At 37.5% G+C, this 18,027-nt stretch overlaps 1 protein-coding gene across 51 annotated transcripts in view; it reads right to left on the bottom strand.

Moving 5' to 3' along the window:
* The window catches only part of RBFOX2 (RNA binding fox-1 homolog 2), a 295,158-nt gene that overhangs the window by 13,596 nt on the left and 263,535 nt on the right, over window positions 1-18,027 (bottom strand). For 16 of the 51 annotated variants that reach the window (XM_015150190.3, XM_077948065.1, XM_015150191.3 and 13 more), the window contains 6 exons: window positions 16,078-16,170; window positions 13,251-13,311; window positions 9,125-9,178; window positions 8,911-9,003; window positions 7,623-7,755; window positions 3,861-3,900 (listed from right to left, as the gene is read on the bottom strand). In XM_015150190.3, coding sequence (XP_015005676.1) covers window positions 3,861-3,900; window positions 7,623-7,755; window positions 8,911-9,003; window positions 9,125-9,178; window positions 13,251-13,311; window positions 16,078-16,170 — 474 coding nt within the window. 51 annotated transcript variants of the gene reach the window in all.

Here is an 18,027-nt window from a genome sequence, read left to right as displayed (position 1 = left end):
TTTATAGTAGTAAGAAAATGTCCCTAACTGCTAAGATCTAAATATAAAAAAACAGTTTAAATACCACAGGTAAATGTGACTGACAGATTAAAAGAGGTGGCAGTGATGGGACAGTGCATATTACACAACTGGCTGGGATATGTGTCAAGAGGACAGGAGCACTTTTGGAGGAAGTGCCATTATGTACGGAATGTGACTGTGGGCACTGCTGAGGTAGCAGGGCTTAGATCACACGCTCACAAGTCTTGATTGTCCAAAAAAGCCTCTGTTCCCATCTCTAACGTGGAGCTGGAATGGTTAGTATAATTCAATTTTTTCACTGCAATCCACAATCTGATTGATTGGCAGGTCACACTGGCACTCCTACCTGAGGTATTTTAGCGCTAATGATTGGTTCCTGTAAGACTATTCTATAACAGAACACAGGAAGAGCAGTTCAAAAAACACAGCTGTGGAAGGAAAACAATCATACAAAAAGCCCGCTAAGGGGCCCACCAGCCTTTTCTTTCCTTTGGATGCAAGCATGCTTTTCACAGGAGGTGAATTAGGAGCAGTTTGTTATCCCATTTAAAAAGTGAATCAGGGCGAACTATGCCTTTTCTACTGGCCAAAAAAGAAGAGGGAGGGGTGGATACATAATCTAGCTGCCACACTCCCAAATCCTATCACGGTGGGTCTCTTTACAAACTAGGAACACAATTGCTAGATCAGTTCTCCAGAGAGGAATGTGCCATAAAAGAAACAGAAAGAAAATGGCTAGCAGGAATCACTGTCTACGAATGGGACAGTGAAAGGGATTACAAAAACTTTGCACAATTAATAGCCTAAATTCACTTAACTAAGCATAACCAGCAATTTAAAATCTTTTCCCTCGTGTCTTCTCTTCAAGCTCCAATTCGGTGCACTTTTTATACTAAACTCTCTATTCCTTCTATTTCTAAGATGCCTTTCGGAGGAAATAAGAACTAAATGTATACTGACAGATTTCCACAGATGAGAAATGTACGGAGAGAAGTAGCACAAACTCAAAGGCACAATGACAGCTTTTTGTTGTCTGTGTTTCTGAAGAAGTATTCTTTGCTCCCTCACATGTGGAATATAGAATACGCAGTTTTAAAAGTGACAGTTGTATTAGGCCTAACTCAGTAGTTACCTCATATTCTTGCTTCTCATGTGTGGGCGTGGATGTTATTTCAGCACTAGTGACCAACTTTTTTTCTCTAAGTAACTCTGCTTTAAGGTAAGAACTAAAAAATAATAACATTACTATTAATTACTTTCATTAACAAGGGGCCACTGGTCAAAAAAAATTATTTCAGCAAAATCACGGAATTACTTGTGTTTAGCTCAGCAAGGTAATCCAGTTAGTAGATTTAAAAAAAAAACCAGAAAAATAAAAACGAGTATTTTAGTAACAAGAACAGAAAAATCATGTGTCTCAAAATCTTACATTGTAAAGTAAGGAAATAAGAGAACTGTTAAAAAAAATTGGGTTGGTTGACTTAACAAGGTTGAAGTAGACAAGTCTTTTTTTTTTTTTGAGACGAAGTCTAGCTCTGTCACCCAGGCTGGAGTGCAGTGTTGTGATCTCGGCTCACTGCAACCTCTGCCTCCAGGGTTCAAGTGATTCTCCTGCCTCGGTCCCCCAAGTAGCTGAAACTACAAGTGTGTGCCACCACGCCTGGCTAACTTTTGTATTTTTAGTAGAGATGAGTTTTGCCATGTTGGCCAGGCTGGTCTTGAACTCCTGACTTCAAGTGATCTGCCCGCCTTGGCCTCCCAAAGTGCTGGGATTACACACATAAGCGACCATGCCCGGCCAAAGTAGGAAAGTCTTTTTTTTTTTTTTTTTGAGATGGAGTCTCACTCTGTCACCCAGGCTGGAGTGCAGTGGCACAATCTTGGCTCACTGCAAGCTCTGCCTCCCGGGTTCACGCCATTCTCCTGCCTCAGCCTCCCGAGTAGCTGGGACTACAGGCGTCTGCCACCACGCCCGGCTATTTTTTTGTATTTTTAGTAGAGATGGGGTTTCACCATGTTAGTCAGGATGGTCTTGATCTCCTGACCTCGTGATCTGCCTGCCTTGGCCTCCCAAAGTGTTGGGATTATAGGCGTGAGCCACTGTGCCCGGCCCAAAGTAGGCAAGTCTTAATAAGACAGAAATAGATTGTATTTAAGAAAAAAAAAAAAATCCCCAAATAAGAAACACGTTAGAGAAAAAAACTTGATTTAAGAAATAATCCAAATGGAAAATCTTGCTCTAATAGATCAGATTTCAAGAAAACAAGTTAAATAACAAAGATGAGTTTCATGAGAATATGAACACTAATGTATATGGGAGATGTACATGCGACCATCATATTTAAGTATGTGTATTTAGAAATGTGTAATCTGGTCTAAAAGTAGGATAGATTCCCCAGTTCTCAGGCTTCATTGTGAACATAGGAAAAAAGATATCTTTCATTACTTGCTGAAAATATTTTGAGGAAAGAGGTGGATTTTAACTAAAGTTCAAAGAGAGGTAGTGAAATATGGACTGGTTGGGTTTTATGCCTGACTGTATTAATAATTTATGTAGTTCTGGGTAAGTCTCTGAGAAATATATCTATAATTTAGGAGGTTGGACCAAATCATGGCTAAGGTTCCTTCAAGTAGTTATTAAATTAAGGCATACCTTACAGGCCTACTCTAAGTAGTATGCGTGAGTCACCTGTACCTCGAAGAACTGTATTATCTCATCTCTACTTCCTGCAAAACACAAAACCTCTGAGTGCATTCTGAAAGTGCATTAACTTTTTTAGGTTGCTTGAGAATCTCTGGTAGACTGTGCAAACAGTTCACTAAAAAGGTCCTCTTACTGATTTTGGAAAGTAAGGGTGGAGAAAGCATTTCTAGACAATTTTAACCAATCCCCACACAATCATTTCATGCTGACAAGTTTTTCTTATAAAAAATTTTCCCTTGATGACTTGAGTGACTAAATCAAGCTTGCATTCAGAAAAAGTCCATCTGGAGAGGTCATAATAAAATACTTCAAAACTCAAAAATTTCTAGTTTGTCAATTATATCACTTTGTCCACATTTTAAATAATACATGACAAACCAATCACGGAACTTTAGTGATAGCTAGACAGTTTAAATAATGGAGTACATATTAATATGGCTAGTAGAATCAGCAAATCTTCTATGATAGTCAAATGGCTGTAAGAAGAGTCTGGGTTGCTGATTATGCTACTCATTTCCCCCAATGGCTCTTAATAACTAAATATCTGGAGATTTCTCATTACTACACACTCTTTGCTGGCATCGGTTCCTTATTTGGCTATCACAAGGTCATATTCTCTCAAAGTATGTAAAATAGGAAAATGTACAGTTCAGAAAGCTTATTAACCTCTACATAAATCACAGCTCTAATGACCTAAAGAGGGATGTGAAATGAGAAGAAAAGCAGAAAAGGGAGAGAGCTGGTTTAAGGCTAAGCTGGTCCTGTTATTTATGTATGCAAATGACACGACAATCGTAAAAGACTTTAAACCTGCTGATCATCTCACAAGTAAATTAATGATCCACAGAACATCTGTGGGTATAGGGAAGGGAAAAGAATATGTCCAGTAGACTGACCCTTGCAATGATCAGGAAACCCAAAGGCTTAGTTTTTGCACCCAGGGGCAAGCGCAGTGGCAGAGAAGCATGCTTGCATTCTTAAATATATAAATATATATATATATATATCCACAAGGAAAAAGAAAATAAAAATTAAATAAATTAAAAGGAAAAAAACCAAACCAAACCAAAGAACAGAAAAAAAAGGCTGGCTTGTCAGGGGATGGGGTCGAGAAGGCCCCAGTGTGTGTACTTACATAGAGGTCAGCACCGTAAAATCCGTCCTGGTAAACCACACTGCAGAAAATCCACACAAAAACAAAAACAAAAAAAACAAAAGAACAGAAACACATTCCGGTTATTGAGGACGGCAGCATGCACATGCGCTCTACACAGGCAGGTGATGTATGAATACATAACCTGGGCTTGGGGCCTCGGCAGGTTGGTGAGAAAATGTGAAAGTGCACACGAAGGTTACACAGCTCCGGGACATGCGAGGAGAGGGAAAGGTGTGCAAAACTGGAATGCGCAACCTGGATATTCGGTAATTAAAGTAGGATTCACACAATAAAAAGCACTCCTGGAAGAGCCTATTTTATCTATCCAAAATCTGCTGGCTTGGAAACAACTTTTTGTATATGGAGTATTTTAAAAAATCAGCTTGCCCTAGGAGGAAGTTTCTTTTTAAAGAGCTTACAAAATAGGGTGGGGGTGAAGAGGAGTTTAACATGAAAAACTGAACCCAAAGAATTCCACTAGGGCAGGGCCTGTATGCAAAGTACGTTTTTAAATTACGTTTAAGTATTTTGTTTTCAGTATTGTAATAATACGTAAATGTTTTTCTGATATCCATACATCACCTGCTTTTTACCCTGCACATTAGACATGCGATAAGATTTGGCTGATCACACAAGCATGCAAAGTATTATTATTCAGCATTTTAAGAACCAATGCAACACCTCAGAAAAACAAGTCAATCAATTCTGACCAAAGTAAACAGAGAAATGTAATTAAAAAAAAAAAACACAACCAAAAATACCCACAATGCATTGCTTTCACAAGCAGAGATAATGAGCTAAAGGTTAAGGTGATTGGTCCAAGGTCCAAGAATTGAAAGGTGCAGTGGGGATCCCAGATAGTAACAATATAATCCAGAGTGGGAAGGAGTAACTGGAAGATTTTAAGGGTTCTTTTTTGACCATAAGAGTATTCATGGAATTCTGAAAACTACAATTGATAACTGAAGTTCTGGGCTTGACCAAAGATCGCCCTGTCTTATTTAAAAGAATAAAACTGAGAAGGTAGCTGGTTAGGAATAGAAGGTTTATTTTCCTGTTTAGATAATGAATTTGTAGCAAACAGACAATGCATGACTTTTTCTTAAAAAAAAAAAAAACCTAAGCAACACTATATTCTTAAATACAGATTTCCAACCTTTTGAGGTACTTTTGTGCATACAGACTTCCCCAAAAACATTATTTTGGGACCAAAAGACATGGAATAGCAGTAGAGATAAAAGATAAAACTTTCTTCTTCATCTCTGTTAAGTCAAGATCAGATTGTTTTAATTTACATGCTTATTGGTTATTCAACTAAAAAGCTGGAAATTTTCACCACTACCTTCTCTGTTACAATGAACAAGCTGACAAGTAAAGTCATCAAATCATATTTTTAACTTGAATATGAAATAACTTGTTTCTTACAGGTAGGTGTAATGTTTCTTAATTCTATTTCCAATGACATTTGGTTGTATTTACAGGATAGTATGGTCACATTTTGGAATGCCCCAAATATGCTATGCCCTTGTATCACACAACAGGCAAATCAAACTCATCTCTAATGCTCATTTAGCTAAGTCCCATTCATTTTCATAGTCTCCAGTTGCAGTTAAAGTCTGATATTAGAAAGTAATCTGCCTCTCAATTGCATTTTAGTGAAAAAAACAACTTGTTCAAAATGAGAAGGCTGATAAAATGGAAAGCACTGAGGCCAAGTGGTGATTAACTAAACTTCAAAGATCTTAGTAAGGGAATATAGGTAAAGATTTACAAACAAGCCTTCTATAAAGAAGGGCTGGCATTAAAAACACAAATACATTTTACCCTAAGTCAAATAACTTATTGGGAATATTCATCCACATTCTAGAAGAATTCCAATATTCTCCGTATCAAATGCCACAAGGAGGCTAGAACATAATGATTAATGATGAAATTAGTTTACTAAGCTGAAAAGCAATTCTAGGCCATTCCCATGAAATACTGGACTTATTCCTTGCCATCTTCCATGTAAACAGGTGGTTTAGTTAATAAAAAGAAAACATGGGAAATCAGTGTTCAATGTAATGCACAGAAATTGATATGATTAGACATAAAGATTAAAATATCTTTGAGCAAATATATACCTGACACAGACTTGGTAGAGAAGGGGTTCTCAAGTTTGGCCAATATACTGAAATGACTACATTGAACAGGACTAAATTCAACCACTTTATAAAGTAATTCAGCAGTGTTACAAAATAAGGAAGTCCCATGTTTCTGGTGAGTAGTCTCTCTTTGCAAACATGACAGTAAACTCTCTTGGATTACAATGGAAGACATTTTACAAACAATTTTCCTAGCGTGTAAAACTTCCAAAAGATTCCTTTTAATGTTTCATTTGAATACTTCTTGATGAAATAATACTGCATATTCACTTCTTTAAAGAGATGTCAGAGGTTGAAGGTCAAAGGTCAAGTTGAGAGAAAAAGGATTAAAATAAAAGTAAGTAATGGCATAAGATGGAGATGATGGAATGCATGTGATTTAAATGTCTACAAACTCCAAACAGAAGTTAATTTCTGAAGCAGTTCCCTTCCAGTGTCTTTTGGAGCCTGCCCACTTCAACATACCTTGTCTAATAAAAATGTTTTAACTCTGAGGAATGGAGAACTTCTAATGGTACGTCCATTTGGTCTATTAATGAATGAATGAATGCTAAATTAGTACACCTCAAGGTTAAGCCAATTTTGCTGTCAGAAAAGGACATACAAAGGCGGCTCCTTTCCTTTATATTTTAACTAAATAGCAGCCAACAAGCTTCTCTGCTGCTACCTATTCCTCCGTAAGAATACAAAAAAAAATCTGTCATATTGACATATCTGGCAGAGAAAAGATGAAGAGAAATGTCACATCTTTGATGAGGAAGTCCTTGGTACAACTGACTGAGGAAAGACCACTCTTTATAAAAATTTACATTTTAGGCTGACACTGAGAAACCCCTAAAAACAAAACCTGTCATCTTCACTCCTTTTCCCCATTCAGTAGCAAAGGATTTATTTGTTGCTATGGAATCATTCCACTGCATGAGACACCCTCCATAAAAAAATCAAACGGTGAAGGATGCTCAGCTACAGTCGTCGTTTTACCATCATTCAGAAGCCAACTGCAGTTAATTCTTCCTACTTCTCCCTTTCTCCCTTGATTCAATTGGACTTGGTTCATCTTAGAATTAACCTCTTTTAATCCGTTTCCTACAAAGAAAGCAAATCCATTGTGGGTAACTAGCTCTGCTGCTCACCACCCAGGCAGTGAAACCAAAGGGGAGGACACATGTGACAGCCTCCGCCCCAACACGGGGTGGTGATAAGGGGTGAACACAGCAGATGCAGGCTTGTACTACAATCTCGAGCTCCTCTTTTGGTTCTCTGCAGTAATGTTAATCCATATTCGTGCGCTGCTGAGTGAACTTCATGCCAACACACTGCTAGTAAACACAAGACAGTTCTGGCTACTGTCTTAAGCCATTACCATGAGGGCTTAAGGTGGCCAAAATGAAGACTTATATAATGAATTGACAGTTTGTTACATTCTGATGATGGTGTATTTTGGTTTTTGTCATCTAATCTGTCAATTTGCAAATATTCATTGAATGTCTACTCTGTGACACGGCAACATCCCAGAAGTTATGAGAGGGCCATGGTATTCTTTTTTGGTCCAACTGCTTATTTCAGAAACATATTGATTTTGGAATCTAATGCTTACCCTGGATAGGCGGGGATGGCTGTTGGAGGTACCGCTCGGACTGCACCATATACTGTCCGCCCTCTGCCCCTCAAATGGGCTCCTCTGAAAGCGGCTGCCGTGGTGGCTGCAGTAGGGTAAGGGAAGCCAGGAACTAAAGGGAGACCCAAAATATGACAGAAATTTCAACTTGCATTCAATAGAGGGTACATAGTCACAACTTGCTATGAACCAATGATAGAAAAGATGAAAAGATACAAACCACATGTTTTTTGAAAAGGTGGCATGCATTCAATAAACCTTCTACCCTGGGTCTCTCAGTGGGGAAGAAATGGAAAGAGAGACCCCACAAGCAAAAGCAAAAGATTCCATGCCTCATTCATCACAAATCTTGAGTGAGCTTTCTCTGTTCCTTCTCAATTTCGGCTTTACAATGCAAGCTGCTGAGAAACAGGTCAAGAAGCTCTGAGAATGACTGCCATCATAAGAGACAAATTACTGTGGGCAGTCTAAATCAGATTGACATAAACTCTTCAACCGGTCAGTTATTAACCCTGCTTCCAAATGTTACTATGTGCACATAATAATTACTACTCAAAAGAACATTCTTTTGAGATTTTTACATGGTACCAACCTCCAAGGTACATAATAGTCTTTAGACATTTCATTAGTCAATTTCATTCTTTTATTTAAAACATTTTAATCCACAAATGTAAGGTGGGGGAAACCACTCCTCCCCTGTCCTTTAAAGAGGCAGACAATTTCTAAGAGCCGATTTTAAGGGTGCTGTCCTTTGGAAAGCATGCAGAGACATTGATTCCATGTCCACTGAGTCCTGTTTAATTATACCTCTTGCTGCAGTAAAATGGCTCAGGTCAAAATGACTTTAGAGAGATCAAGGGAGCTGATAATAATCAATAATATTGAAGGTACTTCTAAGTGATCCTCTGCTGGAGAACCTGTGGTTGACTTGCCAAGGAAATGTATAATATGCTCTACACATACTTGCTTCTTTTGTTTTCTTTATCATCAAGTACAGACTAAAATATTCTTCATTGCCCTTACCCCCTCTACATTTATCCAACTATTTCTGCTTTGTGCCATCTTAATATTTGGTCAGGAAAATTCTAGCACAGGTAAAGCAGGACAGGGCACTGGGATAGTATTTAACATCCCTCTCAAGAAATTTCCATTTCAGTTATGTACTATACTAGGAAAAAAAACAACAAACAAACAAAAAAAAAACCCAGTACATGACAGTTCACTCACAATAGTCAAAATCTATGCCAGGCCAACATAGGCTACTTACTGATTAAAGGAATGTAAGTGTTGATACCCCCTCTTCCTGACAGGGGCACTGCTGCATCATTGCCTAGGGACACATCTGCTTGAAAGCTGGATGCTGATTGGATTTTTAAAAAAATTAAAAAATGCAAAAAGATTAAAAAGGAATAGCAAATTGAAAAACAACAGATGCTATTACAATTAAATAGCACAAGTGGAAACATTTACTTAAATACTACCTGCATATAACTCCGGACCATATACAGCTCCAACTACTGGGCTTAATTTCCAACCTGAAACACACAAAAAGGAGGGTGAGCATTTAAGACTACTTGAGGAAAGGGATGATCAATGCATGTCAAGTTGGCTTCGGCCATCTCTGGGGCTATTTTTGCCTATTACCAACTTCTCTTTGGAATTCCAGCTTGGGGTTTACATGAGAAAGCAACAATAGTAGAACTAGCACACAGTGAAGAGATAATGAAGGGTTGGGGTTGGGGGGCTTGGCAGGGGTCATGATGTTAGGAGGAGGAAGATGGAGAGGGAATGAGAGGAGAAAAAATAAATAGAAATAAATCCTAGAGTTTGGTACAGTGTTCTCACAGAATTACCCTGGATGACCTATCCTTCATTTAAAAAAAGAAAGAAGGCCGACTATATGTCATTCTGTACCACACTGTGATGCACTTTCTTAACCCTGCTTATTACTCTAGCTGTTTTAATAAAAGTATCCATGGGCTGAACTCAAATTTAACCTAGATCTTTGACTCCATGCTTGAGTCAATGCTGGTATTCCAGGTAAACTGAAATCCACTTTCACTGGGATTTACCATTGGGATTTTATTAGGGTTCACCAACTAAAAAATGAAAGACATGAAATCATAAAATTCAAAGTACATTCCCAACTTCAGTGCATGTTTTCTGAGGCTCTAATGTGTAACAATCACCTTTAAGTTAATCAGACTTTTTAGTTAAAGAACACCAGAATACTGTGGAATGTTACCTTAAATATTTATAAATATTAAGAGTTTCCAAATAACATTATGTTTAATGTCAACTTTATTTCTTCTTTCCCTTTTTTATATTTATAAGAATATGGCAAGTATATTTTAAAAAGGAATAATGTATTATTGCTCACTGAGAGTGAATAAAAGTAGAATTCCACATGAAAACTTTATTTTATTAATTGAATTTTACATATAATAAGCAAAAATACTCTACATTATTTTTCTGACTCATTTGTCTTCTTTTATATTAAGACCCTAGCATTGTGCCACATTATTCTATATATATACGAATGAAAAGAAAAGGGCCAGAATTGGCCTCTTCTTCTTTTTTTTTTTTTTTTTTTTTGAGAGAGAGTCTTGCTTTGTTGCCCAGGCTGGAGTATAGTGGCTCAATTTCAGCTCACCACAACCTCCGCCTCCTGGGTTCAAGTGATGCTCATGCCTCAGCCTCCCAAGTAGCTGGGACTACAGGCACGCACCACCATGCCTGGCTAGTTTTATACTTTCAGTAGAGATGGGGTTTCACCATGTTGGCCAGGCTGGTCTTGAACTCCTGACCTTAAGTGATCCACCCGCCTCGGCCTCCCAAAGTGCTGGGGATTGCAGGTGTGAGCCACTGCACCCAGCCACAACTGGTCTTTTCAAAAGAATTACTGAAATTACCAGATTTAAATGACCGTAAGCAAAACATTATTCAAGTGAAAATCCATTCACTCTGATTCAATCCAACCTCTTATTCATCATTTTATGTGCTCATAAAATGCAATGTCTCTTCAATATTCCACATAAAATTTTGGCAAAATTTGGGCGCAAATACCACTTGAATTGTAAGAGCACAAATATTCTGCAATATCAAATTACACAAATACTGTGCAACATTTCTGCACAAATTAAGAGATTCCGACCAACCTAAATGAGAATGCTGACTGAGAATTCATTAGGACGAACCCAACACATTCTCCTTACGACCTTTAACACAATAGCAGAAGGTTTCTTGCCTACTAAACCTGAATACTAATTTAAAATATTTGCCTACTAAACCTGAATATTAATTTTGAATATTTGCCTACTAAACCTGAATATTAATTTTGAATATTTGCCTACTAAACCTGAATATTAATTTAGAATAATATTTGCCTACTAAACCTGAATATTAATTTAGAATAATATTTCAAAAAAGAACTTTTTTTGGCAGGGCGCGGTGGCTCACGCCTGTAATCCCAGCACTTTGGGAGGCTGAGGCGGGAGGATCACGAGGTCAGGAGATCGAGACCATCCTGGCTAACACGGTGAAACCCCATCTCTACTAAAAACACAAAAAATCACCCGGGTGTGGTGGTGGATGCCTGTAGTCCCAGCTACTCAGGAGGCTGAGGCACGAGAATGGCGTGAACCTGGGAGGTGGAGTTTGCAGTGAGCCGAGATAGCGCCACTGCACCCCAGTCTGGGCGACAGAGCCAGACTCTGTCTCCAAAAAAAAAAGAAAAAAAAAAATTCGTTTCCTACCAATGGCACTATTTCCTGGGCATTCCCTTTAAATCCACATAATGGGTGGGCACCGTGGCTCAAGCCTGTAATCCCAGCACTTCGGAAGGCTGAGGTGGACGGATCACCTGAGTCTAGAAGTTCGAGACCAGCCTGGCCAACGTGACAAAACCTCGTCTCTACTAAAAATACAAAAATTAGCCGGGTGTGGTGGCACACACCTGTAATCCCAGCTACTCTGGAGGCTGAGGCACGAGAATTGCTTGGACCCAGGAAGTGGAGGTTGCAGTGAGCTGAGATCGCACCACTGTACTCCAGCCTAGGAGTACAGAGAGACTCTCTCCCAAAACAAAAACAAAAATTAATATAATGGATGTATATTGATATGCTGTTAGCAATACTTTGAATATATTTAGTTTTAGACAATTATAATGTATTTTCACAAATGTCTTTTGACCTGCACAAAACCCAAGGAGGAAGGTAAAACAGATACCACATCTGCAATCTGAGGTCAATATTATACTTTTCTGGGTCTCATTTCCTAATAATAAGCTGGGAGGGTTGAGTTTCAATAATTTCTAAAAAAATCCTGGTGCCAAAAATCTGTGGTCTTAATTTATAAATACGAAAACAGAATCAGGTTAAAAAACTGGTCCACTGTCACGGAGTAAATAAAGTGTCAAACCTAGAAGCAGAATGTCTGTTTTCTGAATTCCAGTCAGAGGCGCTTTCTGTCACAGTATTTCTCCCAGAAGTAAAGAAAATTTGACATTCTTTGCCTCTCCTTTCTATTTTGTTTACTTTGAGTTTTTATCAAAATTGTAGAGACTTGTTTTTGTAAGAACAGTGAAAAGAAAATAAAAGTTAAAGTGGGAGGCAGTGGTATCATACCGATAAAAGGAGTAGGAAAAATGCAAATTATGCTGATAAATTTGTATCATCTCTGTGAAAAGCTGGGCTGAATATATTTATTGAAGACTTTATGGGATATAGTCAATACCAATACGTTTCTTCTTAAGACATTAGTGGCACATACAGCCACACTCTAACAGTAGGTTCAAACTTTTTACAAAAGCAGCAGACACTCCCCCCTTTATTCTAGATATTAGTAAAATCTTATGCAGAACCATAAATTGCTCAGATTACAGTACAGCTGAGACCTTAGGATTCAATCAATTTGGTTTCCTTTTTCTCCCCCAAACTGGCTCTGCACAACACAGTCTGCAAAACCACCACTGGGTTACAGATTAAATTTATATTCCATCTTATTCAGAGACCATGAGTCTAGATTAAATTTGGTAACTGATGTAACAAATTATTCATAGAAAATTTCCTTCTCAATGAGAAACACTTATAAACCTTACTATATAATATGTAATCATGAAATAGAAAATGGCACACACACAACCATACCCATGGCTGTTACCTCTAGGCCTAAGGAGAGCAATGGGTCCAAAATCATAACTTATTCCACTTATGCTCAGATGAATGAGAGTCAGAAGTAGAAGTGAGAGTCAGTGGGCATCCAGGGGTATTACGGACAAGTCTAACATATTACAAAGAGCTACAGCACCTGAAAAAGAAGGTGCTCAGGTGGGATCCAATTTGGGTTAGTAGGCAACTAGATAGCATGTTTGCACTGTGTAAAAGATGAACTTTACTTAGAACATAACACCTTAATACCTAAAAAACATAGCTCAATTGTAATGACAAAGTTATGTTGTAAACATAAAATACTCTCCCAGGTAAAGAGACTCTTCAATGCAAATTAAACTGTCTTAAGACTGAAATAAAGATTCTTAGAAGTTTATAAAAACTTAATATATTTACAGAAGAATAAACACTCTTTCGAAGATGATTTATAATTTCTTACCATTTGCATATGGTGTGACCATCTTCTTATTGGTCATTACACGTGCTGTAGCATTATTCACCTAAAAATAACAAGGAGAAAAAAGGGCAGGGAAGAAGTGGACCACATTAGGGAACATAAAGTTGCACATCCAGTAACATAGTACTTAGTTTAAAATGCAAATTTCTGGGAGCATTGATTTAAATAATTAACACAGCAATATAAAATATTAATATATAGTGTTTTAATTAAAGTTCTTATTAAATGAGGATAACAAGAGTAAAATGAGTTTCTTGGTTTCCAAATATCAGTACTCCAAAGACAATACATTTGCAAAATCTTTGGACATCTTTTAAACAGAGAAATCTCTGCACTAAGGAAAACATAGAAAAAAGTAAATAGGAAACAACTATATTAGCAATTCACTTTGAAGTTTGTTAATAAAACAGAGGCTTGCCACATGGGTTATGAAACAGATTGATGGAAAGGTGATAAAATAAATCTGATTTCACCTGTCCTAATGTTCAGCATTTTAAATACGTCTGTCCGAGATTTTTACTGTCTGACGTCAGTAAACAAATATAGAAACCTAAGATTCCCATGTTGACAGCCTTCAGGACCATTCTGAATTTTCTAGACTATATGGTCTATCAACTCAGGAACAAAACTTTTAAAAAAGCCCTTAAAGTAGGCACTTAAAAGAATTGAGAAAATCAAGTGTTTATTTATTTTGTTTTATGGCACTCTCCACCCTCATTACAGAACTGCGTATTTTAAAGCATTCTCAGTACGAGAGTAAGCAGGCGCTACAAAGACGGTGCTGCTGAAGAAAAGATGAATGGAACTGAGATGCCAGCATACTGCAGCCCAGTGACAGAACCAGCCTCAAAGCTCTTGCAAGGAGGGTAAAGTCCCACCATAGAACTTGACTTACACTGTGTTGTCAGGTCATAAAACATGCCAATTGAAAAAAGCAGCATAAAGTAGAAATGTCTTATTTTTGCCTCTTCAAATTTACATTGTGTTCAATTTGTATGGTAATAAATTTGTGTGATGAAAAGACCAATTTTAGGTAGAATTAGAACTAAAAAAACTTCCTATGTCTTTTGAGATTTGTACAGTGATACTTCCCCTACATGAGGAAAGAGCTTGAAACTCCATTTACTCTAGTTTCATCCACCAAATAATATAAACATTTCACATTTAAAAAGAAAGAATGGGATACAACAATGATGAGACTGAGAGCATGCAGTTAAAAAACACACACACACAAATAAAAGAAAGAAAAAACAATAAATTTTGGAAAGAGGGGAGAAAGTGAAAAGCAAGGTTCTCACAGACAAGGATTAGAATGGAGCAAGAGCTGAAACCAGCTGCTGGAGCAGAAAGCAACCAAGCACTTAAAAGGAAAAATGGCCAGAACCAATCAGAAACCACCAGTCAGCAAAAGAGACCAACAGCTGCGTGTAACTGAAGGGATGGGAAAGGAAGAATAGGGAAAAGGACAGGAGCAAGGATTTGGAAAAAGAGAATAAGGTAGGGAAAAAGAAAAGAGAAAGTCAGGAAGGGTGTAACGGGCAAAGAAAGAACAATCAGAGCTACAAACGGGGATTTGGGAAACAGGAAAAGTAGGGAAGGATGTAGGGGCAGGAAGTGCATTAATAAAACCAGCCAAACTGGAGTTCAGTAACTCTGAGTAAGATGTGCAAGGGGAAAAAAATCACCATGAAGTCAGTAATCAAACAGCTCAGACTGCTACAAAACAATATGTACATCCAAAATCCAGGCGGCATTACTCAACAGCATTGAAAATAAAAGGGGGAAAGGAAAAGGAAGAGGAACAACAAGTCAAATCACATTTTGTAGTGTTAATGTGAGATGGCAGATGGACTTTTTCTTTCTTATTTAATTGTTTTGTAATTACATTTTTAAAAGCTTCTTCTCTAGTGCTTTTTTCACTTACCGCCAACGGGCACCATCGCCAGCATTGTGTATAGTTACCATGGAAAGAGTGAGTCAAGTGAAGGGCCCTAAATGCTAAACCATTGGAAAGGAGGGGAAAAAAAGCAAAATATGCAGACATCTTACTCAAAATGGTGGCTTTTACATTTAATACTTTAAAAAATTGGGAAAGGGGAAAGGAGCCAGTTAACCTTCGATGTGTTATCAAAAAGGGCTGGTGAATACCAGGTGGCAGACTTAGTCATCATCACAGTACATTCGCCAGCCAGCCATCAAACCCTCTGTTTAAGAATTTTATCCATAAAAATTTAGATATCAAAATTCTTGATATTAGATATATTCAAAAACTACATGAGTTTTGGATTATTTCCTCCCTCCCCACAATCTCTAGAATCTTCTATTCCGTGCTTATCATGTGCACAAAGAGGCGAACTGGCCTCCCAAGAGAGAGGATATTGGCTGGCCCCTTGATTCATTATAGAACACAGTGTTATAAACTGGATAGTTTTTAGACAATTTAACATTAGTTTTGCTTAGGCCTGATCACAGGAATTCAGAGTACTGCAAACTGAAGCAAAGGAAAAAAATCAAGAGAGCAGAAGGATGAACATTTTGAAGGAAAAACATAAATGAAAAACACACACACACACGCACACACAAAAAGTCAAAATTAAAACCCCCAAACAACCAATAAATGAGGAGGGAGGCAGATAGAAGTGTTACTTTTATACATTTTAGTGCAAGAAGGTGAAGACAGAGATACAAACACACATACATGTGCACACGCACACACAAGACAGGGTTCCAAATGTGAAACAAGTGAGGCAATACGAAAAAACAGAAATAAAAATATAAAACCAGAAATTGAATTATTAAAGACATGCACCTCGATTTTACGGCCCTCTACCACGGTGCCGTGTAATTTCTCCCTGGCCCTGTCTGCATCAGCACTATTCTCGAAAGTTACGAACCCGAATCCCTGCATGCAGCGGGAGAAGGGGGGAAAACATGCACATCGTTATATTGAAATACTGATCTCTTGGTAAATAGAGAAAAAATATCATAGTATGAAACTGACATCAGCAACAACTCAGCAATAGTCTCCCAAAGTCACATTTTTGGTCCATGCATATTTGTGAAGGGAAATTAAATCCAATAAAAGAATAAAGAACTGTAATAATAATAATAATTAACAGCAATGTCACAATAAAATAAAACATAAAGCATACGAGGCCAGACCAAAATTAAGGTACAGAGTTACTTGGGTCAAACTATTCAACCAAGAATCTGAAGATTTTTTAACGTTCTACCTTTCTCTCTCAATTCATGTTATTAATTTAATATATATGCCCCTTTATGTAATACCAAAAAAGACTTAATTAAGTTGACTCTCTGACATCCCAAATCCATTATTTCCCAGTAACTGCTACATGAAATCTGACATTCAGGTTCAACGTTGCACAATGAGATTTTTTTTAAAGTAGGTCTAATCATTTTAGCCCCATGTTGCCGGCTGCTTATATCACTACTATTCCTTTGGGAACAGGATAATTTAGGACATAGTTGTTGTATAATTTTGTATGTACTGGGTGTGGAAGAGAAAAGCATTCATGCTCTTCTAAGCAAATAAAAATATCGCTAAGCAGTGGTCAATTATAACTTTTCTTCAATGCCCATTTTAAATGACCAGATTGACACTCAGAGTAAAAATATGTTCAATTGAATTTCAGAAAACTGCTAACCCAAATTCGCCTAAATTACTCACTTATTGATTTTTATATCTGCTATTAAAGGTAGTAGTAACTTTCTATATATAGAGAAAAAAGGAACAGTCAACAGGCAATGGGAACGAGATCTACATTAGTGACATCAGTTGTTCACTATTCAGTAGAAAAAGGATATCGGAAAACAGCAGTGCAGCTGGTACAGTAAGTTAGGATTAATTTATTTGTTCCTTGCAAGATACTACAAAAATGGAGTGGAGCTTTAACTCATCAAGTAGACAAACCAGGACACCAGGGAGTTGACTACCTTCACTCCGACATTCACGTACTACCAATTTTAACACTAGGAGCGTTTACTACATACTTATAAGACTTTCCTAAAACATCATATTCACTTCATTCTAGTTGCTCTGTTCTTATTGTTCTACTCTGCAGCTGTAATTTTACAAACAATTTCCACGCTGCTTATATCTGCAAAGTGGTAAAGTCTTAGGATTTTCTGCAAAGTCTTCATTTGCCAATAACTTCATTGTCCTGCTAGCATTTTTTGAACATTCCATTATGGGATAACCCAGAACCCTTTAATTTTAATTGAAGTTCTGCCTAGCTGCTTAATAACATGAGCATACTTCTCTCTATATAAACCATGTTCTTAACTGACACGGTAAACAAAGCACGTTGCTCAATAAGATTTTATAAAAGCAACTCCATTGTTTTGAAGGATCCGGTAACTCAGCATTCTAAGTGATTATGTGGGTGGGTGGCGTTTTGGAGAATTCCAATGGATGATCTCTACCCACAATTTGGACATCACAAATACCCTTGAAAGTGCAACGCTAAGCTGATGGAGATTTTAAAACGTACGTTGCTTGGAAAGAATTACTACTGGTAACTTCAGTTAATATTCTCCTAAAGAATGTATAAGTTTGTTGAAAATATCAACAGGAACATATTTTCATAAATGAAATGTTGATATCAACATTTATAGCCACTTTGACACCACAAGGTATAAAAAGGCGCACATTAATAATTAGTTACACCATTTGTCATCTACACTAGCACCTGCTGAAGACAAGCTGCCAGTTCTCTAATCCTGGTGAGTCCTCCAACAG

This window comes from Macaca mulatta, chromosome 10 (assembly GCF_049350105.2).
Source record: "Macaca mulatta isolate MMU2019108-1 chromosome 10, T2T-MMU8v2.0, whole genome shotgun sequence".
Taxonomy (NCBI): Eukaryota; Metazoa; Chordata; class Mammalia; order Primates; family Cercopithecidae; genus Macaca; species Macaca mulatta.
The sequence above is the reverse complement of the archived record's forward strand: the minus strand, read 5'-3'. Positions and strand labels throughout refer to the sequence as shown.